The sequence below is a fragment of the Ictalurus punctatus genome, chromosome 8, assembly GCF_001660625.3.
Source record: "Ictalurus punctatus breed USDA103 chromosome 8, Coco_2.0, whole genome shotgun sequence".
Lineage (NCBI taxonomy): Eukaryota > Metazoa > Chordata > Actinopteri > Siluriformes > Ictaluridae > Ictalurus > Ictalurus punctatus.
The window spans coordinates 4,295,535-4,315,671 of NC_030423.2; the positions used below are offsets into that span (position 1 = coordinate 4,295,535).

At 39.6% G+C, this 20,137-nt stretch overlaps 2 protein-coding genes across 3 annotated transcripts; one reads left to right on the top strand and one right to left on the bottom strand.

Moving 5' to 3' along the window:
* Positions 1–314: 314 nt before the first annotated feature.
* nsdhl (NAD(P) dependent steroid dehydrogenase-like) lies at positions 315–15,007 on the bottom strand. 2 transcript variants are annotated; one of them, XM_047157072.2, is made up of 8 exons: positions 14,555–15,007; positions 14,401–14,460; positions 13,189–13,350; positions 12,722–12,868; positions 12,104–12,232; positions 11,815–11,957; positions 4,477–4,579; positions 315–3,209 (listed from the first exon to the last, which is right to left on the bottom strand). In XM_047157072.2, the coding sequence occupies exons 2-8, from the start codon at positions 14,419–14,421 to the stop codon at positions 2,877–2,879; spliced, it is 1,038 nt and encodes a 345-aa protein (XP_047013028.1). In that variant the 5' UTR covers positions 14,422–14,460; positions 14,555–15,007; the 3' UTR covers positions 315–2,876. The 2 variants fall into 2 exon arrangements, with proteins under 2 accessions (XP_047013028.1, XP_017329728.1); XM_017474239.3 differs by lacking the exon at positions 14,555–15,007 and having other exon boundaries at positions 14,401–14,548.
* Positions 15,008–16,700: 1,693 nt separating this feature from the next.
* cetn2 (centrin, EF-hand protein, 2) lies at positions 16,701–19,806 on the top strand. Its single transcript, XM_017474246.3, has 5 exons — positions 16,701–16,974; positions 17,962–18,120; positions 18,199–18,327; positions 18,439–18,576; positions 18,837–19,806. The coding sequence occupies exons 1-5, from the start codon at positions 16,972–16,974 to the stop codon at positions 18,924–18,926; spliced, it is 519 nt and encodes a 172-aa protein (XP_017329735.1). The 5' UTR covers positions 16,701–16,971; the 3' UTR covers positions 18,927–19,806.
* Positions 19,807–20,137: the final 331 nt, after the last annotated feature.

The following is a 20,137-nucleotide window of genomic DNA, read 5'->3' on the forward strand; positions in this document are numbered from 1 at the left end:
TAGTTCCAGTTCTATATTTAGATTTTTGAGCTAGCAGCATTTATGAATGAATATCTAACAAAATGTGAACTGCTCATACAAAAAAAAATATTTACATGTATTATATCTAACATAACATACCTCAAGGAAATATACAGCACCAACTTCATGATTCCACATCTGCTCCAGTCAATCGAATATAATGCTTCTAACTGACACCCAAGTTTAGCTAATAATACCACAGGGAAAGGTATGAAAAAGTGCTTATTGGCATATGGTGCATATTAAGGAAGGAATAAAACATGCTGTAATAGGAAAATAAACCAACAACAGCATGTACCAAGTGTTTTATTCTTCTTATGCCACAGCAAATCATCAACAAGAACACATTTTTATTTACTGAGGAAGACACAGTATTTATTGGTATATATTACTTACATTCAGTGTTGTGGAACATAGACAATTTAATTCCCATGATCACTTCCTACATTATAGCAACTATAAATAGTTGTTCCCCAACCAGCCTCTCTTTTTTTTTTTTTTTTGCTCGCTCTTCAAAATAATTAGGCAAAAAAAAATTTTAAGCCGTACTTGTTACTCATGACAACAAGAAACTGAAGACTTTGCCATGTCAGAAAATGTCAAAATTACAGCTTTACCTCTGTTGCAAAGCACCGACACTGACGGCTCCTTCCCAAAAGGCTAAATGTCTCCTCACAGAAAGCGAGCAACAATTTCACATTTTTAAACTTTTAATAAAAAAAATGTGAACAAGTTGTTACTGTAGAAACTATAATGTATTAGAATAAGCACAGTGGTGCAGAATTTTCTATTTACAGTGCTGTGAAAATGTGTTTGCCCCATCCTGATTTCTTGTACATCTCATACTAAATTGTTTCAGAAATTAAAACAAAATCATTAGATGAAACAAAAGGCGACCCGAGTAAACACAAAATACAGTTTTTAAATGATAATGTTATTTATTGAAGCAAAAAAAGTTATCCAACACCAACTGGGCCTGTGTGAAAATGTATTTTCCCCCATAGTTACTCATTCTTCAAATCTATGAAACTGCGTTCATAATGGGGTTCAGCTGGACTAGACGCAACCAGGCCTGATTACTGCAAACCCTTTTCAATCAAATGAACACTTAAATAGAACTTTATTCAACAGCATGAAGCTGGGTAAATGGTCTTACCCAGTAACACACTATGCCAAAGTTGAAAGAAATTCCAGAAACGATGAGGAAGAAGGTGATTGTGATACATCAGTCTGGGAAGCCTGATGGCTACAAGGCTATTTCAAAGGCTCTGGGACTCCAAAGAACCACAGTGAGAGCCGTCATCTCCAAATGGAAATCTCGGCACAGTAGTGAACCGTCCCAGAAGTGGCCGACCTTCCAAAATTCCTCCAAGAGCACAGCAACTACTCATCCAGGAAGTCACAAAAGAGCAAAGGATACAACATCAAAGGAACTACAGGCCTCTCTTGCATCAATAAAGGTCACTGTTCATGACTTCAGTATCAGAAAGACACTGGGCAAAAATGGCATCTATGGAAGAGTGGCGAGGTGAAAACCACTGCTGACCCAGAAGAACATTAAGATTCATCTGAAGTTTACCAAAACACACCTTGATGATCCTCAAACCTTTTGGGAGGATGCTCTGTGGATTGATGAGTCAAAAGTGGAACTGTTTGGAACACAGGCGTCAACCAAGCAAATAATTCCACAAAAAGAACAGCATACCTACGGTCAAGCATGGTGGTGGAAGTGTGATGGTGTGGGGATGCTTTGCTGCTTCAGGGTCTGGGCTACTTGCAATAATTGAGGGAAACATGAATTCCTCTCTCTACCAGAAAATCCTAAAGGAGAATGTCCGGCCTTCAGTCTGTAAGTTGAAACTTAAACACAACTGCTTTACACAGCAAGACAATGACCCAAAGCATAGGAGTAAATCCTATTCCTAGAAGTAGGTGAAAGACTGACCTCCAGTTATTGGAAGCATTTGGTTCAAAGGTGGCACAACCAGATTTGAAGTTGAAGGGGGTAATTAGTTTTTCACATGGGTGAAAGGTGTTGGATAACTTTTTTTACGTTGTGTGAGCATTTTCACCACATTTTGCAAAAAGGACACGATCACACACAGCAGTTTTACGGCGAACAAGAGAGTTCGGCTGTGTCCCAAACTGCATACTTTCCTACTATAGGCCTGTAGTGGGGAAAAATACATGTATCTCGGCTACTATACAGTAGGTAAGTATGCGATTTGAGACGCAGCCCATGGCTTCAAGCAGTCGTCTATTTGCACGTACAGCATGACTAATAATTAACCGCACTTAAAGCGTTCGTAAAAAAAAATTAAATAAAAACACCCAAAACTGTATACGGTACCATAACCAAGACAAACTGTATGTTGATACGTGAAATTCCGGAGGAGCGTCGGACGGCGTGACTCGGTGACGTAACGACGTGGGCTCTTAATCTAATTATGATCAATAACATGTAAAACGGGTACATGACTGGAGTATTCTAAAAGCGACTCATGTAAACACCTTAATCACATTATTACCTTACTTAGATTAAGGTCAATAATTAGATTACTGCTGTCCATGTAAACGTAGTCTGTGTTTACTCAGGTTGCCTTTGTTTTATGTTGTATTTCATTTGAAGATCTAAAACTATTTAGGATGAGATATAGATTTTTAAAAAAAAAGAAGAAGAAATCAGGATGGGGCAAATACTTTTTCACAGCACTGTATAAACCTTGTGCAGCATTTCCTGAGTGACTTTTTTTTCCCCGCCCACATTTAAACTGGAACAAGACTACTGCTTCAGCTTGAGGGCATCAACCAAAATCTGATCCACAGTGTCCACATGATGCAGCTTCAATAAACCATTATCCTCCTCTTTTCAGATGTGGGTAGCTGGCCACAGTTCGAGCTATGGCCTCTTGCAGCCTCACCACTGGCTGGTAGCCCATGTCCTGCTTGGCACGGGAACAGCTGTAGTAGTGATGGGTGCCAGCCAGTGCCACACGCATGGGGGTGAAGGTGGGCTTGATATTCACAAGAGGACGCAGTAGAAAGGTAATCAGCCACAGCAGCATGGCTATTCCATAAACAAGAGTGTACGGCAGGTGGTAGCGAGGAGCTTCGTAGCCTAAACCGACCAGCACCTGGGACATAAAATCCCAAAAACGGATCGGCTCATCGTTGGTTATGTGGTACGCCTGTGGAACAACGAGATGTGAAAGGAAATACACTGTTAACATGCTAACTATCTGGGAAACAGGAAATAATGCACCATATCAGAGCAAAAATATTTTTTTTATCATCATCATCAAACATGCGCTATAAACTCATCAGATGAGTAATCTGAATGCACCATATTTACTGTACAGCACAATAAAATGTAATACAAATATAACAATAAAAATCTGTCTACTGTTAATAATTAAATAACTATAGTTAAATAATTAAATTAACTAATTTCACAAACAGATCTTACTCAAAACATATATTTAAGACTAAAAGATATGAGCAGCGCTATGTAGCGTTTCTTGTTGGTGACAGATTGTGTAACTGCCTGGTGGCAGATGAAAGAATTTTTTTGTTTGTTTGTTTTTTTTTTTTTTTATAACTCATTTACTGACCAAGATTTTATCTAGGAACACTCCACACTGGTTCAGGACAAACTTTAAACCCTGATTGTACAACTTAAAGGGATAGTTCACCGAAAAATGAAAATTCTGTCATCAATTGCTCACCCTCATATCGTTCCAAACCCGTAAGACTTTCCTTAATCTTCGGAACAGAAATGAAGACGTTTTTAATGAAACAGGCGAGATGTCTTTCCCTCCATTTACAGTCCATGTAACCAAAACTTTCATGCTCCGAAAAGTTCATCGTAAAAGTAGTCCTTGAGAGTCCGGCGGTTTAATTCCAATTTTATCAAGCGGTACGAATGCTCGGTGTGTGCAAAAACACTAAAATTAAGTCTTTAGTCACAAAATATCTTCACTTCTGGATAGATCTCAGACGGGCGTTCACGCGAGAACCACGATGCATGCGTGTCGTGTTGACGCGAGAGCGGACAAAAAATACAAGTCCTCCTCTAGATCGAAATCTGCAGACATCTTTATGTCATGTCTGATTGTTATGTCATGTGTTAGTGCGGCTCTTCCGGGTCCCGTCGTATTGTGAGACTGGACGTTCTCGCGAGAGCAGAAGACATTCTTTTTTGTCCGCTGAACAAAATACTTATGGGTTTGGAACGACATTTTTTTTTTGTCATTTAGGGTTCATTTTTGGGTGAACTCTCCCTTTAATATTTATTAGATGTTTCATATATTGGCTCTTTCTCCACTATAACTAAGCACTTTAACGCCTCCTAATATAAATGAAACATAACTGTACTCTTCTGGGTGCCAAACCAAACCTTTCATTGTCCCTGCAGAGTTAATGATGCGATGCACATATTTAAAAACCCATACACACCTTTCCACAGAGTGGAGAGTCTGGTTTCAGATGCTCAGCAGCTAGGATGTGACCATGGACTACATTCTCCACATAGGTGAAGTCCACTAGGTTAGTACCATCCCTGCAAAACCACAAATCAAAAAGATGTTATATAGTATAAAAGGCATTCCTGACATTTTAAACACGTATCAAAATTGACCAAGATGTTCATGATCACCTTCTAACTCATCCCATGATCTCGTACATTTGCGTCAGCACGAGAAATCTCATCATTTGGATTAATTTGGTTTGGTCTTGGATTGGTTTGTTTGAAATTCTGATTTGCTGCTGTGCAAACATTATCTCATCTGTGTAATCAACTACAGACCTCCTGTAGAAAGCACTAAAACCTGAGGAAATATAGGCGCTTCCTATGATAATAGTAATTTTATTTTTAACCATGAATAATCAATGTAGTAACATTTATAACTTGCTCTTGGTATGACTTGATCAATGTTCTGTGCTCAAGATAGACTGATAATCTTATTTTACCACTTACAGTTGGCGCCAACATTCCTAGCTAAGAGATTCCTTCTTTGAAAAACCAATTCATGAAACTGCCGAGAACAACTTGAATTTTAATAAGGGCTAAAAGGAGGTGGACCTTGTGAACACAATTAAAAGGTAGAAGTGAATTTCATTTACATAGAGTTTTGAGTATTGATTAACACCATACTCTTATTGGTGTATTATTCCAATGATCTTAATACCATCTTAATTAGTGGAAATAGTCATAGCCTAGAGTCACCATAGCATTGTAGGAAACTATAAACTGATTTTATATATATTATATATATATATATATTCTATTAAAATATACTGAACAGAACTCCTAGGTCATTCTGTGAGCTGTACGTATTTAGCGCATCATGTTTTAGTAGTAATTCTAAAAACTCTTAATGATCATCAGTACAGTAGGAATGAAGAATCAAATGAGCCAATAAAAAAAAATAAATAAATAAATAAATAAATAAAACTATATAGAGGGTGTTACTTTGTATTTCACTTTATTCACTTATATCATGAAGTCAGCACTTAATTCCTAACACAAACGCAATCCCCTGAGGATGCTTTCCAACACAGAGAGACAAGGCGATGCAAAAGCAACGCAGTGAAGGTTTTGCTTTTCAGTAGGGCCCATGACACTGCATATCAGTAATGGAAAATCTGGGATGTTAGTGTTTCGTATTTCGGGTTTGTTTACTTTTATTTCTTTTTCATTTCAGCATTTAATCATCAAGAAGCAATCCACTGTTTTTCATCAAAGGGATAAGCGTGTAAGATGCAATGAAGGTTTTGCTTTTCAGTGTGGTTGCATTTTTTGCATGTCACTAATATAAAACAACAACAACAACAAAAAAAACAATACATTTTGTGTATTTTGGCCTAATCCAACTCCATTGCCCACCAGCACCATGGACTACAAACCATGTCACGTGAGTCATTCACAAGTTCAAGTTCGTCGGACTCTAAATACACACACCTGAACTCAATTACATGCACCCTTTAAATAGCCTGGACTTTAGCACACACGTTGCGAGATCTCACTTCTACTATAAAACTAGCCTGTTGATTCAGCTTTTTGATTCTGGTTATCGACTTTGTTCCATTGCCTAGTTAAGTCTCTTAAGTTTCCCGCCTTTGATAGTGAATTTGTGTTTTTGGATTGTCTGCTCGAGTTTGAATAAAATACAACGTGCACTTGAATCGATCTCTGCCATCTGACAGACTGAAGACTCTGCGCTCTATCTCGCTAACTGACTACCGCAGCTGACTAAGCCACCTCCCACACGCATGTATTAGGCTCCCGTTCTCATAGCCTGAACACAAAAGTATGCCAGAGCCCCACTGAGATGTACAGGCATTTTACTTCAATACTCTGTCTTTCTCCAGTCAAGGAGGAACTTCCTAGTCCAACTAGGTTCCAGTTCATTAAGCTGCTGACGGACAAAACACTCACCTGAGCTACTGCAGTATGGCACCAATGAGGTGAAGCTATCTGAACATTTGAGCACTTCATTGCTTTATTGCAGTGCGCCTTTGGAAACATTGGAGAGCAACTTCTTGCTGTCTCACAGAGAGGATGCAGAGCAGCCAAATATGCTCTCAAATTCAAAATGCCAGCCACTGGCAGTGGATGAAATAAATCTGCACCAAAGGCTGCTTTTCTTTACAGGATTATGACTGGATTTGATCAACAAACTGGCATGCCGGGATAAGCAAACATCTCTGGACTCCTTTCCATTCGCTTGGATAACTTGCTCCAGACCCAGAGAGGAGGACTGGCAGTGAGAGTCACTACCCAAGTCAACAATGATTCAGAACCTATGCAGACTGGCTAAGCTCAGCTCACCATGGAGGAACAAATAAAGTGCAGGAAGGAGGGATATTTCTTCCACTGTGGCAGCTCAGTGCATCATATTGCTCAGTGCCTAACACATCCAAGCAAGAGCCCTCCTCCTCTCTCCCATAAGCCACCCACTACCACCAGTCCATTTCAGCTCTTATACTACCAACCAATTTCATTAAGAGTGCTGATTGAATCAGACATCTCTATTATTTTGGCATTGCTGGATACTGGCGCAATGGGTTAAGAAGTAGAGCTCCAAATAGAAACCAAATCAATCCTAAAGCATCTACAGAGGACCCATAGGAGGAAGGACTGTGACACATTTCACCTTGGAAATTATGTTGAAACTCCACACTTTGCAGTCTGAAAGAACTTTTTTTTCCCCCGTCACGTCCTCAGTCAAGTACCCCACTGCCTTAGTCCTCCAATGGCTACAATGTCACAACCCTCTCATATCATGGACTGAAGGTGAACTAGTCCGATGTTCGCCCTTCTTTCATAACTTGTGTCTATAATAACTTGGCCTCATCATAGCAGCTATCTCCACTGAAAGCCCAGAATCAGATTTCAAGGTGGAAATTCTTTCAGTGTATGCTGAATTTAAGGAAGTGGTCAGCAAAAACAAGGCCAGTGGTTTACCCGCTTCATGTCAAAAGAGTCACCTCAAAAAGTCAAAGTACAACTTCAGCAAGGTGAGAGAAGCTAAACAGCTGTACTCTAAGAAAATACAACTGCAGTTTTCAGCTAATGACTCAGCTTCTGTCTGGAATGAGATCAGACAGATCACAAATTGCAAACCTAATGGCCGCCACTCTGTTAATGACTTGCATCTGGCCAACATCCTGGACAAACTTTACTGTCACTTTGAAAGAAAATGGGACACCATCCCCTGCGACACCAGCCATCAGCTTCAGCTCACCACCAGCCATCAGCTTCAGCTCACCACCAGCCATCAGCTTCAGCTCACCACCAGCCATCAGCTTCAGCTCACCACCAGCCATCAGCTTCAGCTCACCACCTTCACCACAGCTGCACACCTCAACAGCTCCCTCCCCCTCCTCCCTCACCACAAGTACGACTCTCTCCAACCTTCAAGAGACAGAACCCAGACTCTGGACTCATATGCCATGTGCCAGCCTGCTTCAAGACTGCCATTATCATGCCTGTCCCCAAAAAACCCAGGGTCACAGAACTTAATGACCGCAGACCTGTCGCTCTGACATCCGTGGTAATGAAGTCCTTTAAGCGCCTCGTGCTGTCCCACCTCAAATCAATCACAGATCCTCTCCTGGACCCCCTGCAGTTTGCCTACAGAGCCAACAGTTCTGTAGAGGGCACAGTTAACACTGCCCTCAACTTCATCCTCCAGCACCTGGACTCCTCAGCAAACTACACCAGGATCAGTTCTGCTTTTAACACAATTATCCCAGCTCTGCTACAGGACAAGCTGTCCCAGCTGAGTGTGCCTGATTAAACCTGCAGGTGAATCATAGACTTCCTGTCTGACAGGGGGCAGCACATGAGACTGGGAAAACATGTCTCTGACTCTACGACCATCAGCAGTGGTTCCCCCAAAGGCTGTGTACCAACAGCTGCACCTCTAGTCACCAGTCCATCAAACTACTGCAGTTTTCAGATGACACCAACCTCATTGGGCTCATCTCTGAGGTGGATGAATTTGCCTGCTAGATTGACCATCTGGTGACCCGAAGCAGTCAGAACAACCTGGAGCTCAACACTGTGAAAACAGTGGAAATTGTGGTAGACTTTAGGAAGAAACCAGCCTCACCCACCCCGATCATCCTGTGTGACTCCCCAGTCAATACAGTGGACTCCTTCTGCTTCCTGGGAACCATCATCACCCAGGACCTCAAGTGGGAGTTGAACATCAGGTCTCTGATTAAAAAAAAGCACACCAGAGGATATACTTCCTATGGCAGCAAAGAAGTTCAACCTACCAAAGACGATGATGGTGCACGTCTACACCTCCATCACTGAGTCCATACTCACCTCCTCCATCAGCATCTGGTACAATCTGGCTCATAATTTTCATAGCTTTATGGGTTTTTTTTTTTATTTTATATATTATGCTTCTGATTATTATAACTTCCTCTCTTTTACTTTATCTTACCTTGCAAATGTTTCTTATTGATATTTTATGTCTTGTATTTTACAGTTATTATTAAGCACCAGTAAACCAAGACAAATTCCTTGTACACATAAACTCACGGTACTTGGCAATAAAGGTGATTCTGATTCATTGACCCTATAATTGCACAACCAACCTCCTCTCTGTTTCCGCTCCACCACTCAACAGCAATTATCCTCTCTCAACAGCTGAACCCAAGGCTGTGGAGGTGTACATCACAGAAGCACTCAAACTAGGATATATCCGTCCTTCCATTTCACCCGCAATAGCTGGATTCTTCTTTGTTCAAAGGTGAACTCAGACCCTGATCTGATTATCAGGGAATAAACTACGTCACAAATGATCAATATCTCTTGCAAAATCACTTGCAAGACACAAAATATCGATATCCTTTACCTCGTCCTTGCAGCCCTAGAATAAGCATATTCCCTTAACTCTTATCTCAGAAGCGCCTACATCCTGATCTGCATTTGTGAGGCTGATATGTGTCTTTAGCACCCCCTCTGGCTACCATGAGTACTGTTATGACATATGTGCTCTCTGATGCCCCCTCTGTCTTCCAGGCACTAATAAAAGGATGTCTTGTGCAACATGCTGGGAAAATTCATCATTGCCTATATAGCCAATATTCTTATTTTCTTCCCTTCACTGGAAAGCAATGTTAACCATTCTACAGAAGTTTCATTTGGAACTTCAGCCCCATAACAACTACACTTCATTTACTCCTCAAGAGGGGCTCAGAAAAGTGCACATGGAACAAGACTGGGATGGGACACTCGAAACTTAGTGGTAAAATTGATGCTAAAGAAGTGGTTTCACTGGTTTGAGGGAGTGGCACATCCCTCCATTATATACACAAACCCTGAATATCTAAAAACAGCACCCAAGACTGAACACAAGACAATATTAGTTGTTCTACTACAGTCGATATACTGGTGAAATGGTATGCTTAACAACATTCACAAATTCATTTCCTCATACACCACCTGTCCCGAGAGCAATACCTGCTGTCAAGTAGCTTCCACTGCCTACTCAACCACAACGCCCATGGTCAAACCTTACGCTATTTCATCACTAATCTCCCACCATCACTGTAGAACACCATTGTGGTCATTGTAGACCAGGTTTCAAAGTCCCTAATTTCCCTACCAACACTACTGTCAGCTATGAAAATGTCTGAACTGCTACCTATGGATGTGTTAAAATACTTTGGAATCCCTGAGGATTGTATCTGATCACAGATCTCAGTAGAGATCGACAGATGATCAAGTTTATTGATATTTTCCCCCAATATTTAAGCATTTTTCCATTTTGTAATTTTGTAATATCGGCTCCACCAATAAATGGCGCGATCTTGTGGCCATTTTGAGAATTGCGCGTAGGATCGCCATTGCAGCACTGTATCCGAGGAGAGACGGGGTCAACAATGGTGTGCACAAGTATTTGCACAAGCTTTGCTTTAATTAATGAACTTTATTTAACATTAATGCACAAATGAGATGTGTTACATAAAGCTTGATATGCTGTTTAATCTGCTAGGCCCTAAGAAATAGAAACAAACTCAGAGGTTTGTAATCTGTTTACCTCATCAAAGCTTTTGTTAAAGTAAAAAAATAAATTTTATTTTTTTTTAAAAAGACACTTTAGTAACAGTGCACTTTATTTATTTTATTTTTTTTGCACTCTGTCAGACCCCTCTATTTATTGGTGTATAAATAAATAAGAGTTTTGATTTGTTTTGTACGCAAGGAGGAAGTTAAAATGACAAAATTGTTATAAATAAAACTGTTTGTTCAGTTCAGTGGTGTTATCACTGTGTCAAAAACAGAAGTAAAGCAATCAATAAATATCGGTTCTGCATATCAGTTATCGGGCACATAAACATGCAAATAATCAGGATCGGTTATATAAAATCAATATCGGCCAATCTCCATGTCTCAGTTCACATCTTGAGGTGAGGAGGTTGTTTATGGAAATTTTTGTAGTCACGGTTAGCGAATGGGCAAGTGTGGGAATACACCCATCAATGTCTTAAACAAGTAGCACAAAATACGAAATATGCAGATTGTCGCCGAAGAGAGACAGCCAACTACAACGGCCCTCAGAATGGGACAAAACATTCTCCAGACGTCCCACAGGTTCATCGGCCCATTCAAGGTGCTCAAACATCACCTAAAAACACGAACTGACTCGTCACAGCCACCTTGCACCCTTGTTCCATATATCCTGATTTAAATCGATGATCCCTGGTCCCCTGGTAGAGGTAACACCCAAAGCTGAACCCCTGGCTACTCTCGAACTGGAGCTCCGACATGCATACACGGTTAAGGAGATACTGGATTCAGGCTTTAAGATCTCATTAATATCTCTGAGGTGGTATGGCCCAGAACAGAGAAGTTGGGTTCAAGTCCAAAACATTGTCAATCTCATAACTATCGAGAGTTTCATGCTAGACATTACAAACATCCTGGCCCACGGTAAGCCATGGACAAGTCCAGCTCACATCACAGCTGCATACACATTTCAGCATAATTTAAGTTTCTAAGACATATAGTAAGTTCTCTGGACTACCCCTAAGTTGTTGTAATGTTTACGAGCATCTTTTATAGAGATAAAATAAATTTATGAAGTACTCTTTGGGACTAATTTCTCCAAAATCAGCCAGTTATTAGCTATTTTCAGCTCGAATGTTTATTATGTGAATACGGCCCAGTAATGTTATACAAATTGAGATGTATGCATGGAGCAGATGTGGATCACCTAGATGTTGGGACAGGGACATTAACATTTCTCATTACTCACCTAAAGTCACACTTACCCAATGATGAACTTCATCTTGCCTTTGCGTGCTGTATCTACAAGGATGGGAACAAGCTGGGGGTCTCGCGGACCAAAGATCCCATGAGGACGAATTGCCACCGTGAGGAAATCTTTTTCTTTACTGCATGCCTCCAAGACAACCTACCCAGCAGGCAAAGAGAAATAATTCATCGTTTAGATTATCTAAAAGTATGGCTTTGGTCATATATCGGAGTCACTAATCGGGAGGGAATAAAATCCAGTATGAAAACAAAGCCAACATACATAAAATACCAATACACACATACCTTCTCCTGTTGAATTTTGGTCTCTGTGTAGTAATCAATGGGTCTTTTTGCATAAGGCAAATCTTCTTTTCCATTTTTGATGTCAATTCCTTCAAACACCACACTGGCACTGCTGGTTAGGACAAGTTTCTACAAACCAGATAATAAGGCCATGAAATATCATCCATCTTGTGGGGTTTATAATAAATCAAGATAAACCAACAAGCCATTCTGTCTCAACGCCACAGCTCATACAGTAAATGTAATGCGGCAATCATGAACAGTCATGACTAGCAATATGGTTACCATTTCTGACTGCTGATATTGAGTAAATAAGGTATGTAATTATACATATTTTTAAAAAAAAAAAAAAAAAAAACACTAATATTTAAAATGTTTAAAAAGATATGTACGTATTAGCTGACTACAGCACTGTTTTAGCTTGGTCACTGTCCTTTTCTTTCTCTCGGGTACAATTTTAATGCTGACACCTGACAGCGTTTCCACCTACATTTACATTTATTCATTTAGCAGACGCTTTTATCCAAAGCCGCTTGCAAATAGATCAGTCTAGATAGAAGTCTATAGGTGTCCACAAACATTTGGCCATATCGTGCATCTCCGAAGTGTGTTCCATACCTGCACCCTGGCCTCTTGGCAAGCCTGAATAACAGTGCGTGTGCCTTCAACATTAACTTTCCAGAAGAGATTTCGGTCATCACAGGCGGGTGAAGGAGAAGCGCAGTGAAACACCAGTGACACATCTTTGAAGACTTTGAGCAAAGCCTAAAAATGAGGAAGAATGAAACAAAAAGTTATGTTCTTTACTGATTAGTGGATATCTTACTGACCCTAGCCAACATTTTAAATGTTTGTAGTTATGTGTGTGTCATTTTAGTGAAAATACTCAAAATACATTATCGTCAGCCCAGTTATCATCTATATAAACAACACTGACGAAAGCAAACACAAAAAAAAGTTGTTCATTCAATTACTTCAATATGAAATTAGATTGTTTATGAACCAAGCACATAACAGTTAATGCTGGAAAAAATACACTGCAAAGTGTTTTTGGGTTTTTTTAAGAAGTGTAGAAACCTGATTACCTGTTTGTCACACAAGTCTCCTTGGTGAAATACGACTCCAGGAACCTCGTACCTCTGTGCGATATCAAACACAGCCACCGAGTAGCCTTTCTCCACCAGACGCTCAACAAGGTGCCTCCCCAAAAAGCCAGAGCCGCCAATGACAGCACATCTTTTACTGCTCTGTTCACAGGAAACATTGAGCCTTTACTGAATCTCCAGCCATCCATCCATTTTACATACCGCTAATCCTACACAGGGGAGTCTGGAGCCTATCCCAGGGAACTCAGGACACAAGGCGGTGGCACCCTGGACAAGATGACAACTCATCGCATGGCACAATCGCACAGACACACACTCCGGACAATTTGGAAATGTCAATCAGCCTGTCTGACAAAGCTTTGGACTTGTGGAGGAAACAGGAGTATCCAGAGGAAACCTTCGAAGCACGGGGAGAACATGTGGACTCTGCACACATACAGGGAGGAGACGGGATTCGAACCCTAACCCCGGAGGTGCGAGGTAAACCAGCTGACCACTAAGCCACTGTGCCTCCCTTACTCAATCTCGATACTGTGATATGAGCAATGTTTGGACCTGTTGAACAAAATTTCACTTTTATTGTTTCCTGCAGTAAAAGCATTCGTGGATTCAGTGTGTAAATGTGTGTGTGTTCATGGTGCCATGCAATGGGCTGGTGTCCCATCCATTTACCTTTATTCATTTGGGAGATGTGTTTATTCAAAGCAACTTACAACTGAGCTTTTTAAAAAATCATATTCATTCAATTGATCAACAGAAACTCCTCTGAGGTATTCCCATATACCGAGGCTTATTAATTTTTCTTCAATTCAATTTGCTTTGGCATGACAAACAATTGTATATTTGCAATAATAATAATAATAATAATAATAATAATAATAATAATGGAGCAAAAAAAGAAAGAAATAGAAAACTGTATTTAAAAAAAAAAAGCAAAGAACAAACATATCAAGTAAACCATCACCATCAGTAACAATAATGATATAGTTTAGTTTTGATAGACAGAGAGACATATTGTCTGTGGACGTTTTGGGGAAAGTGTCATTAATTTGGGCTTCTTATGTAACTTCAAAACAGTATACATCTTCAAAACAAAGAACAGAATATGTGCACAGAATTAGTATTAAATCTTAAATTGTTGCTTAAAATAGTGCTTATTGGTTCAAATAAATAAAACAGCGGTACACTCACCGGTCTGATGCGCGTTGTCATTATTAAAGCACTGAAAGGATTCAAATCTAATAGAGTCAGCTGCAAACAGAATACAAACTCCTTTACTAACTCCTTAACTAACCTCCAAGCACATAAAGACCAGCTATCAAGCCAATCTCCACATGCAACACACCTGCAGACAGAACAACTTTGAACTTGATGAGATTTCTGGCTCTTTTCAGTGAGTCGGATCGTTTGGTTCGGTTCACCAATACGAACCGATTCTTTCGGCTCTCGTTGCCATTTTTTGTTTAAACCAAACAAACTTTTGCAATATTTTGACCAGTGATTATTCTCCTCCTTCAGCTACAGGTAAAATTGTTTGATGAAATCTTACTCTACCTTCTAATTAACAAAATAATAACTTGAATTAAACTGTTTTTAATAATTGTAAAATCACCATGACATTAACAAATACAATAAGCACCCCTGTATTAAAGAAGAAAATATACGGGTCTGCTCTGAGCCGGCTCAAGGAGTCGATTCACGCGCGAACAAAATACCACTATTTTGCTCCTAGAAAGTCAAAACCAATGGCTGAATCACGAATGGCTTCCTATTATCTTGGTAAGTGCACTATATAGGGTGTAACGTAAATAGTTTTACGTCCTACGTAGTGCAACCGTATGTCTATTCGAGTGCAATTTAAGATTCACCCTATGAACAGATCAGCTGACAGGGCAGACCGCTGCCATTGGTCGCGCTGATCCTCTGTTCTCAAGGGAACACCTGTTTGACCAATCAAGAGAGCGTTACGTGATATTACGCCACTGCTTTGACCAATGATGACCAAGGATAGCACCTTCTTAGTGCCCGCCCTGGTTTTAGAGTTGTATAGCGTGGTGCAGGGATGACTTCATTTTGTACCGGAATCCGGAAGTTAGCATCACCTCTGGTTCGACAAAATCCCAATAGAATTTTCCCATAGGCTTTTGGATTATCAAAATAATTTTCACCAATGAACGCAACTTTTATGAACTTTGAAGCCTAAATACAATCGCCAGAAATAAACAGCTAACCCTACGCTATGAACGAACTACACCATGGTCGCTCGACTTCAACATCACCAAGCTTCCGACAACTTTTCCAAACTTGATTTAAAAACATTTTCCATAATACGGATAACACTCCGTGTTTGATTTAAAACATATTTTCCATAACACTGTGTGGATGAATCTTCATCCATGATTTTTTTTAACATTGTGCACAGCATACCTGAACCAGTTTATTTATTTATCTTGTTTAATTTTTTTTCCAAATTACAAATCCAACCAATATCACAATTTACACACACAGACACACAAAAAAAAACTACAGTTTAGGACTGAGCAAAAACAAAATACACAAGCACAACGCAAATCATAAAGGTCTTAAACATAAAGAGACTAAAATAAAATTACAGCACGATTGAATGGACAAATAAATACATTATATAAGGAAGAGAAAGCAAACAAGACAATCCAGTTTAACCTCTCATTTGGTCCAAATAAAAGATAAAACGTACTCCATACGTGTATGGAGTAAACTGGCTTTCCTAGATTTAATTACTTTGAGTGAATCCAAATAAAGAGACAGCTCTTTCAGAAATACAATCAAATAAAGTGGTGTTTTTTAAATTATTATTATTTATTATTATTTACATATAAGTAGAATATTTTATTTTTTTTTTTAGCTCTGAACCAGTTTATCTCCAAAGTTGTTGTTTTTTTTCTTCCCTGTTCGGCGTGATGACGTCTGTAGTCCCATTGAGCAACCTGTTAGCAAGCGCGTTTTTCAACACACGTAAAAGCTTTGATAAAAATCACGAGTGGGGTATTACTGGTGTTTTTCATGTCGTATAATAAAACGTGAAAAATATTTTTAGCTTGTGTTTCACCACAGACCTTATTTCAGGCTTTTAATCAAAATCCCATTTAAAAAAACCCATTGATTTCAGGGACGATAGAACCGGAAGTGCTAAAAAGCTAACTCGTTTCCGGGTTTTGGCGTCACAAAATGACGTCATCCCTGCGCCACTCTATTAGTACATGAAAAATGTCATGAGGACAATAAAAAAAATAAAAAAAAATAATAATAATAATAATAATAATAATAATAATAATAATAAGTGATGGAAATACAACTTACAATAATGGCGTAAATTTGCGGAGCAGTTTATCTGCTTTTATGTGTTATATAAGTTAAAAGAATCATTATCGTCCACTCAGTATACACAAACACACACGCATATATTTATATATAGTGTTTGTTTGTTTCTTTTTTGTTGTTTGTTTGTTTTTTCCCGGCTGTGGCTGTTTGTCTGACAGGGAAAAGCCACTTCGGCGACCAATAAGCGTCTGTCCAGCCCACTCAGCCAACCCCTGCCTGTATCTCACCGGAGAGAGAAGCTGTCGTGAGGCAACAGTAGCAGTAGCCATGTATCTACATCCTTTAACGCTGTAAAAAATCTCCTTATATCCTGTACAGAAGCTCGGCGAGGGTATTATACCCCACATGCTGACAGATTAAAGACAGAAAGACTGCACTGCTCGCTGTACTGCTGCGACCGTAATGGTGAGTAATGGTGAGGAAAAACCTCCATCAGCCTTATTGTGATCCTGTAAACCCACACTGATCGACCGCGTCGATTAATCGTTCAGATTGAAGCTTTGTGTATCGTATCTTCTACAATAATAAGCAACAAAGCCTTAAACACTCCATCGCCTTGTCATGATGCTGTTCGTGTGTAATCAAAGAAGCCATGCTAGCCTATAAAACAATCCTAAATGAGCTGCACTCTCAATGATTAATCGACGCAGTCTATTAGTGTTGTAGTGTATTCAGGGGATCACAGTAACGCAGATCATTGGGTGGACCATCATGTTCAGCGACCGTAATGTTGACTCAGCATCACACAGTATCGTGAGCGTTATCGTGATCTCTTCAGTCTGCACCGATAAGGCGGTCGGATTAATCGATTAATCGTTGCGGCGAATACACTTTATGTGATGACAAAGAGTGGCGCGTTTCTATTTTACAGACGTGTGTTGCCTAATCTGTCCCTCCGGGATCGCAGAAGCGAACGCAAAATCAAACAAATCCCCATAATATTCGGAGGAGCTTGCGATTTTTAAAAAACGATTTTCCGTGGATTTCAGCAAAGACGTGTCGTGCGATTTCATCACAACGCGCATTCGGCTAAAGAACCCCTTCGGTTCACGTGCGTCAAACGTGTAGCGCTGAAAGGTCCCGTTTGCAGGCAGTCATCACCGCAAACGACTGTGCAAAACAATTGCATGCAATTGAAATTTCACCAATTCAAGAAGTTTTCTGTTTAAAAAGAAGGAAAGAACGCACAAAAAACTTCAAAATCAAGCATTTTTAGCCTCAACAATCACCAAAAAATATCCTGTACAGATTGCCTAACAGCTTACCAAAGCTTCTTTGATTACATAACGTAACCCTTATGAAAAGGTGATGAATAAAACAAACGTTTACTGCTTTAGTGCTGATTACTATAGAAGTTACCATATACAAGATACCCCTACTTATTTACTGCAGGCCACCAGTGCCAAAAGGCCATCGCTCGGAGCTGTAGCTCCACGTAAGAAAGCCAGTCCTAAACCCGAACTCACAGAAGAAATAAGGCAGGAGATACGAGAAGCCTTCGAGCTGTTCGACACAGACGGCTCAGGCTTCATTGAGGTGAAGGAGCTCAAGGTGAGGTTTTACAAGGTGCAGAAATAACACAGTAAGTACGTGGGTGTCTTAACGCTAACAGAGTTTTTCATGACTCAGGTTGCGATGAGGGCTCTCGGGTTTGAGCCCAAAAAAGAGGAGATCAAAAAAATGATTGCAGATGTAGATAAGGACGGCACCGGCAAGATCTTGTTCGAAGACTTCCTGGCAATCATGAGCCAAAAGATGGTGAGATTTGTTTTCTTGCGATGGGAAAAACAATACCCATCACAGGACCTTGTTCTGAACTCTGAACTCTTCCAGGAATAGGTGTATTTACCTCTTGTTGATCTTTTTAAGGCTGAAAAGGACTCCAAAGAAGAAATCCTAAAGGCCTTTCGACTCTTTGATGACGATGAAACCGGTAAGATATCATTCCGCAACCTAAAGAGAGTTGCCAAAGAGCTCGGCGAGAACCTTACTGATGAGGAGCTCCAGGTGAGGAGATTCATCGTAACACATGGGGAAAAAGAAAGTACACCGTCCGTTAATTCTATGTATTTATTTATTTATCAGCACCTAAATAATAATTGCGTAGTCCTCACCGACTTCTATAAACAAATAACTTCAGGTTAGGTGCTGATAAATAAAAACGTACACTCGAAGGGTGGTCTACTTTCTTTTTCCCGCATTACTACTCATCTAAACTTTTTTTAAAAGATATAAAGGTAGAAAAACTCTCATCACTGTTTCATTAGGAGATGATTGAAGAAGCAGACCGAGATGGCGACGGAGAAGTGAGCCAGCAGGAGTTTCTTCGCATCATGAAAAAAACCAGTTTGTACTGAATAAGCGGAAGATTAGACTACCGTACGCGTAGTAATTTGGTCTCGTCACAAATCTAGCGCATCATCTGCAAAGACACTAAAACGCACAGTTTCATACAAAGGTGATAAATGAAAACTCCATTAAAGATAGTTGTATGAATATCTTAACACTACAAGGCATCCGGGAAGCCGATCCAAGACATCTGGGGGTAACTTCAGCGTGTTATTTCTTAACGTAAATGGCGAGATTGAATCCTTTAAGAAGTTTTAGGGGGAAATTTAGCAATTCTGTAAAGTGCCAAATTTAGTTGGGAAATTTCCCAAATCCAATCAAAAGTTTGAAATGGTTGATTTTTTGAACAGCGTTGACGTCTGCAGTGCCTACAATGACCTTTACTTCTTAAACTTTGACCTTTGTGTCAACCCAGTCCACGGGTTTATTTTAACTTGACTATTTAGCCTGAGTGTGCTGCTTACTACTGTACTCCTGAGGCCAGTCTTTCAGGGAGCACTGTTATGTGTAACGTGTGTCTGAATATTAAAACGTGGAATCTTTACATCCTCTTCCCTTTGTCCACGGTTCTGTACGGCGATCTTACGACTGTAGTTTTTCACTTTATATATATTACATTGTTTCCTCGTTATGCCTTCGATTGTTAACCGCTATTTGATGTTTTGTATAAATATTTAAAGCATAAATTAAATATATTAAGCCATGGTTCTTGAATATTATCGCTCGTGTTTCAGCAGTAAAACTAAGGATAGTTTTGAGGATTGTTATTGTATTTTAGAAAATGCTGGATGAGTTTGCCTTGTATGGAGTACTAGATTTGCCAAAAGCAAATGAAAAAAAAAGTATTTATATATGTAAAAAAAATAAATAAATAATGTTTTGGTTGTACTCGTTATTGATTACTGTCTTCCTGTGTGAGATTCACACATTTCTTGATTTATTTAGGCCTGTTTTTGTATTTTATCAATCATTGAATAACTTTTTTAAATAATGCTTTGTTTGTTGATTTATTCTTATGTGGTCATTTATACAGTTATCTAAATCAGCCAATCATGTGGCAGCAGTGCAACGCATAAAACCATGCAGATACAGGTTCCTGTTCACGTTAAACATCAGAACGGGGAAAAGGTCTGATCTGTGACTTTAACCGTGACATTGTGAGATCTCACATTAATTATGATTCACCTATTTTGCACAATTCATTATATTTAAATTGTGA